The 14,972-nt window shown below is 32.9% G+C and overlaps 1 protein-coding gene across 1 annotated transcript; it reads left to right on the top strand.

Moving 5' to 3' along the window:
• Positions 1-2,764: 2,764 nt before the first annotated feature.
• Positions 2,765-13,579, top strand: LOC139500215 (uncharacterized). The gene is made up of 6 exons (XM_071288955.1): positions 2,765-2,897; positions 4,377-4,618; positions 8,175-8,321; positions 10,025-10,140; positions 11,681-11,765; positions 13,452-13,579. The coding sequence occupies exons 2-6, from the start codon at positions 4,381-4,383 to the stop codon at positions 13,577-13,579; spliced, it is 714 nt and encodes a 237-aa protein (XP_071145056.1). The 5' UTR covers positions 2,765-2,897; positions 4,377-4,380.
• Positions 13,580-14,972: the final 1,393 nt, after the last annotated feature.

Here is a 14,972-nt window from a genome sequence, read left to right as displayed (position 1 = left end):
TTGAACAAAACAAATAGATACATGACAATAAAGAAAGATTGGCTAGCTAATACGTGTATCTGTATATTTCATATAAAGTTATTTAGCATATGCATAATAAAATAATCGTACTCTCAAACACTGGAGGCATAGTGGAATCATAGTGGACTCAAAACCACAGGATATTCCACTAAAATTTGGCCTGTCCTTCATCATTTCAATGATTTTTTCTTCCACGGCTGATGGTGGCTTTGGTGCCGTCCCTCCTCCAGTCAATTTCCTCTGTTTTTTTACTTCACTATATATTTTTTTTGCATTCTGTTGTAAGTTTCCCCATTTATATATTACTTGCTTCCTCGTTCTTTTTTGAAGTCCCATTGCGTTAATTTTAGAACATATTTCTGCCCACTTTTCATTTTTTTTGTTATTTGTTATGGTGTTTGTTTGCTTTGATTTTAACACGAACTCATCCTTTTCTACAAGTTCTTGTAATAGAGTTATTTCTGAGATGCTCTAGTTTGGTTGCCTTTCTCTCTTAGACGCCATGTCTGCCAAAAGTACGCGAAATTGCGCGAGGTCGAACATAACTGATTGTTAAAAACCAAACTACTAGTTAAACATAAATTAGTAAACTCAAACGTAACTAACTGTTGTGCAACGGATTTTTAATCAATAGTTACGTAACTTGCAGTTAAAATTTAAACTAACAGTTAAAGGCTTAACAGTTAGTTAAACTAACTGACGTTCGTGCAACCGGGTCCAGGTTATCTACTTTGTGATTGGACATTATTGCACTCGTTTAATAGTTATCAAAGGTACCATGATTATAGTTTAATACACCAAACGCGCGTTTCGTCTACATAAGACTCACCAGTGACGCTCAGATCAAAATAGTTATAAAGCCAAACATGTACAAATTTGAAGAGCATTGAGAACTTTAACTAAAGAGCAACTAGAAAAATGTAAAAACAAGCTTACAGGAAAAGCAAAGCAACACGTGATAAATTTAATGCGGCCGAAGCGCTTTTTGGTGCAATTCGGGGATGGCATTAATTGTTTCCCGATGATTTTGTCGTGTATAGAAAAGAAAGTTTCTCTCAAATTTCACCCTTTGTTCGTTTTATTACTTGCTCTTACTTTGCCGAGTACCGAAATTTCATACCACTGACTAGGTAACTAGTAGTTATCTCGATAAATAATGAAAACATTATATATTGCCTGGTGTATTTCTAAAAAACCCAGTTTAACAAGTAGTTCTTTAAATTGTGCGATTGCTTTATAGAATACATTTTTAATCGGTATCGTGACCGGCATTATATTTATTATCCTGATTTAGAGTCATTTCTCGCAATTTTATTTGCTGATATTGTCCTAATTAGTTTCAGTACAAATTTTTTTTCGCCAATTGGAGGTATCTCCCTTAAACCATTGAACAAATAAGAAAAAAAAAACGTTTTAGAGTAACTTTATAGTCCTAATATTTTTCCTTTTTCACAGTTTTAGATTAAATATTTTTTTATATATATATATATATATATATATATAGACCTGCACTGTAGCCGTCCCGCTAGACCACACGACCACCTGGGGTTCACAAATAATAAATTTTGTGAAGCCCAGGTTGTCGTGTGATCTAGCGTGGTTTAGCGGGACGGCTACAGTGCAGGCTTGTCTAAACATCAACCCAACAATGTTAGATCTGTAAATTTGCTTTCGCAAATTTTTGGTTCTTCCCTCGCCGGGATTCGAACCCATGCTACTGTGATATCGTGACACCAAATCGCCTGCACTGCAACCGTCCCGCTAGAACACACGACCACCTGGGCTCTAAAATAGAGCTTTCGCTGGCCGTGTGTTACCTTTCCTCGTCAGTTTTAATCTAGCGGCGTACTACAGTACATGATATATAAGACATGAAGATGTTATTGTTACAGATCAGCTAAATTATCTATAGTAAAGGATCCTACAAATTAATGTAATATACAGTCACAGAAAATAATTATATTTATAAGTACGTCTGAGTCAGTGACAACTCTACAACAGATGTATCCATCGGATCGCCATCAATGATAATATATATATATTTATAAGTACGTCTGAGTCAGTGACAACTCTACAACAGATTTATCCATCGGATACCAGCAATGATGGTGATACATGGCTGTGTACATTATGTATATACAACTCGTCTAAACATCAACCCAACAATGTTAGATCTGTAAATTTGCTTTCGCATTTTTTTTGTTCTTCCCTCGGCGGGATTCGAACCCATGCTACTGAGATATATATATGGTTGATATTGTCCGGATAATTGAATTTGAATATAATTGTTAGTAATATAACAAAATTAGGATAAATTCGTTACACAGTGTACAATTGTCCTATTACGGAATTTATCGGGTCAATAAAATTCATATCGGGTTTGGCTTCGCCTCACCCGATATGCATTTTATTGACTGGATAAATTCTCGTATTAGGACAATTGCACACTGTGTAACTAATACTATTCATCTTGTGGACTTTTTTTATAAGAAGAGATAAGTTTTCTATCGCTCTTGTGTCATTGATTTTCCCACAGTTTACTTTGTATATATTCAATCGCAATTTCTATCTTCATTGATCATTTAGTCAGTAAACAAAATTTCACTTGTTATCAACATTTACACTGCTTTAAACTAGTAAAACATTTACAAGTTTTTACTGCTGGCAGTGTAGGAAATTTGACCTATTGATGTTTTCTGATATCAATCATTTTTCTTTCAGGATGTCAATTTGACATTAACGTCTCAAAAACGCCTGGATTGTTTCTTTCCATTGGCTACAAATTGTCATGCATTTTTTCTCCAGCGCTATATAAACAGTTTGCGAAAGTTTTGTTTAGCGATACCGTACCGCTGCGTCTAGGTGAACACTGCAGTGTAAGTAATACTTTTCTTTGAGTAAACCTTTATCTATAATATTGTTTCTCTCTTAATTTAAACCATTTATCTTCATCGGTACTTCTGAAATATTAAAAAAATTAGTAAAATCTATATTATATATTTAAAATTTCAAGGAAAAAATAGAAGAAAATAATTAATCTTTATTATTGTTTTTTTTTATGCTTTTCTTGAGTAAAACAACAAACTTTATGGTTTACTTGCTTTTGTACAATACTGGTTCTTTTTTTGTTGTTCTCAAGAAAAGTATTGTTTATTTTGGAAATAACAAAAATTTAAATTGAAAATATTAATTGCTTATCTCAATTTACTCTGTTTAATAAGCCGTATCGAGTTTATGTTTCGTTCTATTTTGGAACACAAATGTTGGTGTAGAAGACTTTTCATTAAATCTTCTCCTGAAATTCATCTAAAAAGAATTTAATTTTCAATTTATTTCTTTTATTTTTTAAAGCTCGACCTTAATGTAAAAGAAATCAATTTTGTTTTCATTTCCTTAAAGTAGCGGCAATGGTGTGTAATATTCTGCTAAGTATAGTTAACAATGTTGAAGGATATTCTAAACAATAACAAATCAATAAAAGCACACATGTTGCTTTTTATCTAGGGTCACGACAGCGGTTTTGCATTTGGTACTTGGGGAAAAATAATTGTTTGCCTTTTCTAAAAACACCAACAAATATTCTACTTTTTTCAATTAAAGTCTATTTCGAAATACTACAAGTTAAACCTTTACATTTCATGTATCATTTTCATCTTATTACAATATTTCACATATGCGATCGCGAGATGAGATATCAAAAATATATATGGACATACCGAATAATTTCAGTGTACTCAGTGAAAAATAAATTAAAATCTCATTTCGAACCAGTGTAATATTTGTTTTAAAGATGGTAGATTTATAAAGGATACTTGAGTAGTTAACCTGTCAACTGGATTACTAATAATAAATCAGTGTGTGCATGGTGCCCCCTTACAAGACGAAAAAGGGAAATAGCTCATTCATGTCTAAATAGTCGTATACAATTTAATGATTCAGTGTTAACCAAAAAATTTTCTTCTCTAAACAAAATCGTGATTCACTCTGAAAAAATCGAACATCCTTTTCGTAATTATAATTGGTAATAATTGTTGCGCAATCTTTATCAAGTTTCAATATTGCGAAAAGAATTCCAGTTGAATCACCCTTTGATAACGGAATAAATAAATATACACAAAAGGAGGTGGGTGGGATGGGGGATGGTTTCAAGCAGAAGCCTGTTCGATTCAGCACTATTAATGTAATCATTACCAATGTTTTCACATACAAGTGAGAGGTTTAGCTAGCTATAAAACCAAGGTTGCATCAAGAATTTTGTGTTTGAGCTTTTGATTTTAATATTCGATCAAGGACTTTCCGTTTGAATTTTCCTCGGAGTTCAATATTTTTGATATTTTACTTTTTCTGATTTACAGGAAAATGGTGATTCCGTATGTGATTGTTTTGCTATGTCTTGTGTCGCCATCAACTCAATTCATTGAACCCAATATTGGACAAGGATTAGGAAATACCCAAGTAATTGACGATGCAGAAATCGCCTCTATAATTCAAACTGGAGAAAGTTTTCCCGCTCAGTTTTCTGTAGTCGACAGTAGTCCTGATCTAGGTGCTGTAGACGGAGGAGGCGGTGGATTTGGGGGTCTTCTTATGATGGGACGTAAGTATGATTATAAATATTGCACTCTACTTGCATTGCGTATGAATATTTATTGGGGAAAAAAGTGCCAATCATTGTTATTTATAATTACTATAAACCTACTTATTTTCGCGGATACTTTATTTCGCGTTTCACTTTTTTTTTACCACTTCGCGGCTATTTAATTTCGCGATTTTCTGATTAATTTGATGAAGTTTATTTAGGAAAGATCCAAGCTTTACATATTCGCGACGATTTATATTCGCGTTATTTTTCTACTCCCGAAAAACGTGAAATTAAATCGCTCGCGAAAATAAATCGCTCGCGAAAATAAGTTGGTTTACAGTAATCGCAAAGAATCATCTAGTGTAGTACCAATACGTCCGACAACATTTGGATAAACAGTTTTTTGTTTCCCTATGTTGGTTCGAACATTTTCATTTACAATGAATAATTGGCGGAAATATCAAATATATCTGTGCATATTGTTTTTTTGTTTTTTTTTACTTTTGTTAAACATCATTTTTGAGGTAATAGTAATTTTGCATTTAAAATTCGTAAAAAAGCATACTGTAAACCAACTAGTCTTCGCGCACTATTTATTTCTTGCGACTTTCGTGAGAAGAAAACTAACGCCAATATAAATCGTAGCAAGAATTTAAATTGTTTGTCTTTATTTGTCTAATTACTTCAATAATTATGTGACTAGATTTATAATAGGACAAACTGGATACTCTCAGAAATTGAAAATCAATAAAAAAAAATATCTATACAAAAAAAAAAGCGTTTTGAAAGTATGCATTTGCTGAAATGATTTACAATTCTTTTTAGCTTAGCAATATATGTAATGACAACGAGATACATTAAAAAGCTGGTATAAGGTGCTAAGTATGTTTATCAAGTCAGATGTTATCTATAGTCACAGTTAAATTATAAATTTGTTTACAACTTATTTGTCTTCATAGGAACCAGAATTCATGCACAACCTTCCCAAATACAAGACGAGAAAGCGTCTTCTTATGTACCTTTGTGATTTCAGTATACCCTTCTTATTCCGATTTCCGAATTGTAACATAACGTCTGTACATCGTCCCAGTCAATAATTTACACTGGCGCATGTTCACATTATACCTATATGATTAATGAGGTCATGAATTTCAAACAAACACCCTTTTACAAAAATTATAGAGAAGAACAATTGGCCGTTTCAGAATCTAAAGGACGATGGATAATTTCATTGTTCGTACCCCAAAATGAAAATAACGTCACGACATTGGTTGAATTTCCATTGTTTTGGACGTTTTCAACCAATCACGACGTTTCGGTGTACATTTTTGAAAATATTACCCAGAATGCTTTAGATTCTGAAACGGCGAATTATAACCGATATTACAAGGCTTATTGTTAATTTCTGTGTCATTTAGTTTCTTGTGGAGAGTTGTCTCATTAGCAATCATTCCACATCTTATAGTTGGGTTAACGTAAATAACAACAATAGGTCAGGGCATTGACAAAGCTGTTTAACGTAATTGAATTATTTAGAAGGGTATATTTTTATTAAATGTTTTTGTAAGTTGAACAACTCCTTACTGACAAAGACAATGATACACAAGTATTATTTTCATTTTCGTCTCATGAATTTAGGTATAGATTTACTGAAAAATAAAATATAGTTATAACAGCATGATTTTGAAATTTCGAAATTATTATCTGACCACTAGTTTCAGTATTAACCACCAGTGATTTAATCTATAAAATGCTCAGGTGTATAAAACGTACTGTTAAATACACAGAATGTAGAATAAAAATTCTTGAAATTCTTCAACTCGACCATTTAGTTTCATAAAAACTTAATGTGGCGTTAAGCCCTTTCCATCCCTTTTCGCGGCGATTTAATTTTGCGATTTTCATTATTACTTTAAGTAGTTTAACATGGAACGATCATAGTTTAACATATTCGCGATCGTTTATATTCGCTTTATTTTTCTACTCGCGAAAGTCGCGAAAATAAATTGCTCACATAAATAAGTTGGTTGACAGTATTGCTCTCCTTGTAGAAAACTTCCCCCTTTATCAACATAGTCGCACAGCCTTGAAAATATGCTTGTGAAAAAAGCAAAACCTCAAAAATACTAAACTCCGAGGAAAATACAAAAATGAAATTCCATTATCAAATGGCAAAATCAAAAGCTCAAACACATTAAACGAATGAATAACAACTGTAATATTCCTGACTTAGTACAAGCATTTTCTTATGTAGAAAATGGTGGATTGAACCTGGTTTTGAAGCTAACTAAACCTCTCACTTGAAATGATATATGTGGTTGAATTATTCGTTAATATACACCGTTTATTAGATAACACTATATTAATAATCGCAATAAATTTTAGATACTTCCAGTTTGTTATTTGACTCTACAAAATATCTCTGTGGTTTTGCTCAGGGTTTACGTAAATCTATCTTTTATAGATGATCGCAACTTTTGTTTTGGACTTTTTGTCAGCTAGTTTAATCCATGTAGGGACTTTATTTCAAATATTCCGATATTTCATTTCAATCCATGTAGTACCAATAAAAATGTACTTGCTTATCTCCCTCCGGTTTTTTCATAATTTTATTACTTATAATTAAAAACGCCATTTTTGAAAAACTTTGTTATTCATTTTTTTAATTTTTTTTAATAGAAACAAGGTGCCAATATAGAGAGAATCATTTTCAGCTAAATTTTCAATTGATCATATTACTTTTATCTTTCTTTTAGTTACATTATTTACAAACTATCAATTTATAACAGTCTGTTAAAACGCTTGTTATTTTGAGATGCAAACATTCTTTAATGATCCTAAACTTAATTCAACTCGAGCCAATATTTAATCAGCTCTACATTAAACAATTGACAAGCTAAATACTAAAAACATATTTTATACCACACTTATACCTAGTTCAGTCACCAACTCTCCAAGTTTTCTCTGACTTCGTTTCTTCTCCCTTATTCCTAGGGTCCTTTATCCCTGACAGAACCCCTACCCTACCCAAAATGAATTACGGAGGACATATGATAAGAGCCAATGAAATTGATTAAATAGTAAATGTATTCAAGCATTTTATTGTCAAATAAACCAGTTGCTTAAATCTTTAAAATGAACATAATTATATTGTAAAAACGATATGATTACGGGCCGGTTCTCTCACAACACTGGTTGTCAGAGCCAAACAGAACAAACAAAAGTGAATGTCTGATTACTGTAAATTTTTCTTCGGGATACAATATTCATTGGAATTTGTTCCACAATATTTTCAGTTAATTAGTTTTAACTTGATCAATCTTCCCCTTACTTGTGACAGTGGTAAGTTTAAAAAAAATGTTCAACAGAACAGATGAATTAGACTTATTAACGTCTTCTCCACTCGTGATTGTGGTGTAAATGAGCAGCGGAAGATACCAAACGCTAACCTTAACTTAATTTAGGATTAATCTGTTTACTTCTTCTTCTTTCTGTCACCGTTTCCTGTGTTAGGGAGCCAATTACTTGATTAACACGAATACAGATTTTTTATTGTTTTTTTTTATTTCAGTTCCAGTTTTATTCCTCTTGGCGGCACTTGGAGGAGGTGCTGGACTGACAGCTGCTGCTACAGCTACTCCAGCCGCTGCTGCTGCCGCTGCCAGTGGATGTCCAGTTTGTACAACTCCAGTACAGGCAACATGTCCTACAACGGCAGGTAGGTAACATTTATTTATATCATAGACAATAGTGGATTTCTTGGATCTGTTAGGTACTGGACTCACAGGTGATACTGCAGGTACTCCTGTGGCTGCTGCTGCCAACAGGGCATGTCCAGCTTGTACCACGCAAGTACGGGCAACATGTCCTACAACGGCAGGTAGGTAACATTTATTTATATCATAGACAATTAAGGACTTCTGTGATCTGTTGGAAAACAATGATTCATCATAAGTTATTTTAGAAAATAGCAAACAAATCAAGGTGAATCTTTCTTATACTGTTGTAAAATGTTGACGTTTCCATGCATACAGAATAATTGGGTGCAACAGAATAAGGAACATCCGTCGAAAATGTGTAAAATATGCAATGAATTATAGATTACACAAAGAGGATGTACAAAATAAGTAAATCATCATAGAACTGGCAAAAAAATGAGAACAAAATCATTTTTAGGAGAATGTATCAGCCTACACGTTATTTTACTAAGATTAAGAAAAATGCACTAAGATTCAAAGAAAACAGAAAATAAGGATATTCCATCCACACCCTCCTCTGTAACTTTTTGCCAATAAAAACACTCAAAAGAAGATTTTGAAGTAGAAATACTTTTAATGTAAATTACAAAGCTATTCATGGTAATAAGAGAGTGATCTACCTTTTTGGTATTCTTTAAATTTCTAGGCCATATTTTTGTGCATATTTGTATAAATTAAATCAATGTTTTGTTTTATTTTGACATACATATGCTTTACCATGTTATATTTTGAATAGCTAATTGTTTCATTATGAAAGAAAATTGTTGATAAACTTATAACAAAAATAATGACATTATTTCAAAAAAATAGGAAGGAAACAAAATTACAGAGAAACTTTTCAGAATCACACTTAGATTTAGTTGGATTTGTGTTGCTCAGTCTTTAGTTTTCGATGTGGGTTTTTTTTTTTGGTAATGTCTTTTCGTGTGTTTTTCGTTTTCTTTTTTAGCCATGGAGATGTCAGTTTATTTTCGACTTATGAGTTTGAATGTGCCTGTGGTATCTTCCGTCTTGCTTTGCCTTATCCAATTTAAAATAATTAGGCATTTTTACTTACTTTAACCATCTTTGGCATGCTGAATTTCGAAATATTTTCTTCCATATTTTGACTCTGGTTGCTATAGAAATTAAGGTTGCTTTGACATTATATTGCTTTTGTATAAAACATCAGTTTCTTGAAATGTTACTTTTGTAGTCTATCTAGTTGCCGTATCTTGCTTTCTACTGTGTGACTTCCCATGAGATTGTCCAACGATGCAGTAAATTTGTTAAGTACCAGACTTGACATCAAATATAAACACAAAATAGTCATAAATGATATAGCTTTTCTCTTAAATTGTGTGCATTCAAATGAACAGTTTAATCAATTTTGCTAAACCACACGATGGTTAAATTTGTACCGTGTAACCCCCAACCCCTCTCCCGAACATTGCAAACAGGACAGTCTCAACTGAATCATTAGAAGAAGAAAAAACAGATTATAACACTTAACCCAGATTACTACAACATCTATATTATATATCAGTGGTGTTACTCAAGTGCTTTAAAGCTTTTATGATTACCATTACTGGTCTCTTTTTATTATGTTTAATGTTCAACTTGATTTTCAAAGTGTAACAACATTCCTGTATTTGTTTTTTAATCAAAACATTGCTTTATTCAGCACAATGCAGCCCTATAGCAGCATGTCCAGCAGGTTTCGCGGTTGTTGTAAATGGTAATCCAAATAAATGCTACAGAGTATTAGCAACTGAAACTGCAAATTATGCTGCTGCAAGTGTAAGTACAATGAAACTTGTTTAAACCGAACCTCTCCGGGACTTAAGGTTTTGTTCGGTTTTGGCCGATGTTCGGTTTTATCAGGTTCGGTACGCATGCAATTTGATATGACGGTGCTTAAGAACATATTTGGTTTAGACAGGTTTTCGTTTATGCAGGATTCGGTTTAATTTAGACGCTACCGTGTTTTACCCCCAAATTGAAGAATGCAAGTGCTACCATTGGTCAAGAATAATGTATTCGGTATGGGCGTGACTTTAATCTACCGATAAATGGCGCAACATTGTTAATACAAATGTTAGCTTAATTTGCCATGGTTGGAGAGGAGGGAAGTGGATCGTAACGCCATGGCTAGCGAAGATGGTATGGCTTATGTGATTTTGAAGATTAAATAATATCCTCCTTAATCGCATGCAATTTGATATGACCGTGCTTAAGAACATGTTTGGTTTAGACAGGTTTTCGGTTTATGCAGGATTCGGTTTAGTCAGGTTTCACTGTATGTTATTTCTCTAACGATACAAAACTTAATTAAACTCAAACATGTTACTGACTCTTTAGTATGATGATAAAAGTAAAAGAATTCCCAAACAGTTCAGAAAATAACAGCCAGCTCCTTTTCAATATTTTGAATTTTTGATTCATACAATAACAACTACTAATTACAAAGTCCTAAAACATATAAGTCCACATATAACGGACATTTCGATATTTTAAACGTTGTAATTTGTGGGGTTTTATCACACTGATTCTTTTTACCCTTTGAGAACGAGTTTTATCAAATTACAGCCCACTAGGTTCATGAATCGAATGTAGATTTTACTTCTTATGATCCATTGTTTATTACCTAGATTATAATCTTAAAAAATTTACGACTTCGAGATTTGAACTCTCAATCTCTGTTTGTCAATTTTTCATCTTACCGCTGCTTAATCGCACCCCATTCTGACTCCTAACTCTAAAAATTAATATAATGCCAAGTAAAAAAATGTCGTGAAAGTGCGACAAAATATTAATCAGCCAATTCTTGCGTAGTAAAACAAAATATTCAGAATGAAAATATACCACTTCCTGCGTTTTTGTTATATAATGCAAAATATTATTCTATTTAGAGTCGACATGAGCATTTGACTACATTTAACTTGCTTCAAATATCTTATAACGAAACTATGCGTTATACAAAAATTTATGAGTGTTACCATCCCTAAACATACAACTATATTTAGTTGCAATGTAAATGTTTTTAATCAACTAATAGAAGTTCCTGTGAATGTTTCTTGCACAAATGCATGAATGTCAACGTAGATTTTCGTTTCCTGCTTTACCTAGTGTGTAGATTCTAGAAGCTACCGTGTTTTACCTCCAAATTGAAGAGTGCAAATGCTACCATTGGTCAAGAATAATGCATCCGAAGATGGTATTGCTTATGTGATTTCGAAGATTTAATAATTTTAATAACAAATTTGACAAAGAATGACAAACTATGTTTTGAAATTATATCTGTAACTAAACAAAATAATATTGAATATCTTATTTTCAGGTTGCGTGTGCCACTGCGGGAGGATCACTATTTGAACCTGGAACGACAGCAGAATTGAACGCAGTACAGGCAATTATACCCGTCGGTAAGTTTATCTAAAATATATTTTAAGTTTTCATATTTGTCTAATATGTTATGATACTTTAATACGTCAATTGGCAAATCAGTGACTATCAAAAAAATATAAGGTCAATCGTTCGTCGCGTTTTCTTACTTAGAGTATTCTTCCTTAACATCGTTATGTAAAAATGCTGATAGAAGAGTTACGGGTATTGAACAGCGTTCAAAATTTGATTTTTCACATTGTTTTGACAAAACGGTGGTGGACAATTCTAGAACTGATGTGCTTTTCTACATAATATTTTAGCTTTGGTGCTTCATTCCTCCTTTATCTTGACTTTTGACCGCCTGAATTTTATTAGCTGTATAACTTTAACACATGTTTACTCCTAGATTTTCTCTTTTTATTTTTAATCTACAGACTTTCCCTTGTAATAAATAACTGTTAATCAATGAAAATGTAAATACTTAGAAATTTTGTTCTAGTGGATTTGCCCCGATTTCTTAATGTCATAGTACCTACCTTTCCATTGACTATCTAAATAAGCACATATTAAAAAATCGAATTAACTTATAATTTGTTTTTGATATATTTCCCAATATTTTTTGTATTATTCAAGAGAAATTTTCAACAAGGGTTCTTCAATGACCAAATGGCCTTAAGGATGTACTTATGGTGAAATTATATAAATCAAGAATTTAAAATTGATACCATAAGCCGGAAGAGCATAAGTTAAGGATAAAAATAAGCTAACATTATTGATAGGTCATGGAGCTCCTTTTCGACATTTCGTTGATTTGATCTTCTTAAGACTACTGTATCAAGTTCACTGCGATCTCAGCACTTTAAGAGTCACTGTTGTCACTGGTATCCAGTCTATATGAAGACAACATTGCGACACATCTATCGGCATCGCACAGTCTTCTAGGTCATGAAATAAGAGGAAAAAATCGCGAAATTATGCTTTTTGCACCTGATGACAAACTTTGGGGCAGATAAAAGCCCATCCACATCTCCTCCTCACTCAACCAGGCTACCACGTGATTCTCTATCTTAGTATTATTGAAATCAATATGGATCAGCAGCAGGGTAACGGTCATTTGCGTTTAATTTGCAAATAAACGAAAATTATACATTTTATGAAAACAATTCAGCATTATAAGAACTATAAGGAACAGTACACGTTATAATTACCCAAGGCATCGATTTTGTATAATGATAATTTTATTTTAACAAATGTTATCTTTCAAACCAAAGATAATCAAACTATTGTCTTATGAACAACATTTTAGTGTTATGTCGTTGTTCTCCTCTTATATTTAATGCGTTTCCCTCGGTTTTAGTTTGTTATCCCGATTTTGTTTTTTGTCCATGGATTTATGAGTTTTGAACAGCGGTATACTACTGTTGCCTTTATTTATCCATTTCGAAATGATGAAATATTCTTTACAATTTATTTCATCGCCCGCTAATATGCACACGATGATGTCCTTTTAACCCTCTCTACAAAGATATATGTCAAAATGCGAATGACTTTTTCTAAAATCTATGTTATTTTCTTTTTTGATTTTTTTTAAACAGCGACTCCTGTTGTACAATATTACATTGGATTTACCGACATAGGCGCCCCTCTCTACAAATATAGATGTCAAAATGCGAATGACTTTTTCTAAAACCTATGTTATTTTATTTTTTGATTTTTTTTAACAGCGGATGCTGCTGTCAATCATTACATTGGATATACCGACATTGGCGCTCCAACTATCAACCCAACAGGGATCCACACCGGTGCCGGGTTTCCAGCTAATGGAGTACCTCCGGCTTGTAAGTTCCAATAACTGTTACAAATAGATATAGGAAGATGTGGTATGTGTGCCAATGAGACAACTCTCCATCCAAAACATAATTTATAAAAGTAAACCATTATAGATCAATGTACGGCCTTCAACACGGAGCCTTGGCTCACACCGGAAAACAAGCTATAAAGGGCTCCAAAATTACTAGTGTAAAACCATTCAAACGTAAAAATCAACGGTCTAATCTATAAAAAAAAAACGAGAAACGAGAAACACGTATAAATTACATAAACAAACGACAACTACTGTATATCAGATTCCTGACTTAGGACAGGTGCAAATAAACTTACTTCTCTATATTCATTATTTAAGGAATATAGTGTCATTTTTTTTCTTTTGTTACAACTTCTGACATCGGACTCGGACTTCTCTTGCACTGAATTTTAATGTGCGTATTGTTATGCGTTTACTTTTCTACATTGGCTAGAGGTATAAGTTGAGGGTTGAGATCTCATAAACATGTTTAACCCCGTCCCAAGTCGGGAGCCTCTGGCCTTTGTTAGTCTTGTATTAATTTTTAATTTTAGTTTCTTGTGTATAATTCGGAGTTTAGTATGACTTCCATTATCACTGAACTAGTATATCTATTTTTTAAGGGGCCAGCTGAAGGACGCCTCCGGGTGCGGGAGTTTCTCGCTACATTGAAGACCCATTGGTGGCCTTCGGTTGTTGTCGCTTTGACACATTCCCCATTTCCTTTCTCAATTTTATCATAGATACCAGGATTAAAATTTTATATTCACGCCAGACGCGCGTTTCGTCTACAAAAAACTGTTCAGTGACACTCGAATCAAAAAATGTTTAAAATGCCAAATACATACATGTATAATGTATGAAGTTGAAGAGCATTGAGGACCAAAAGTTCCTAAAAGTTTTGCCAAATACAGCTAAGGTAATCTATTCCGGAGGTAGAAAAGCCTTAATATTTCAAACATTCAAAGTTTTGTTTACAGTTAATTTATTATTATGAACATATCAACATGATCAATGATAACTCAAGTCAACACAGAAGTGCTGACTACTGGGCTGGTGATACCCTAGGGGAAATAAATCTCCACCAGCAGTTGCATCGACCCAGTGGTTGTAAATAAACTCATCATAGATACCAGGAATAAAATTTTATATTTACGCCAGATGCGCGTTTCGTCTACAAAAGACTCATCAGTGACGCTCGAATCAAAAAATGTTTAAAGGCTAAACATTTGCATATCTAAAGATTCTCGATTAAAAGTACTGGCCCGAAAAAGTTAAGTTCAAAGAGCATGCACATAAATATTCGTCACTTGTTTTCAGGTCATTTCTTTGATCAAACCTCTTATATTTCTAAAAAAAAGAGTATCAAATTGTTTTTTTTTGTTTTTTTTTTATAATTAAC

Source organism: Mytilus edulis, chromosome 13 (assembly GCF_963676685.1).
Source record: "Mytilus edulis chromosome 13, xbMytEdul2.2, whole genome shotgun sequence".
NCBI lineage: Eukaryota > Metazoa > Mollusca > Bivalvia > Mytilida > Mytilidae > Mytilus > Mytilus edulis.
The sequence above is the reverse complement of the archived record's forward strand: the minus strand, read 5'-3'. Positions and strand labels throughout refer to the sequence as shown.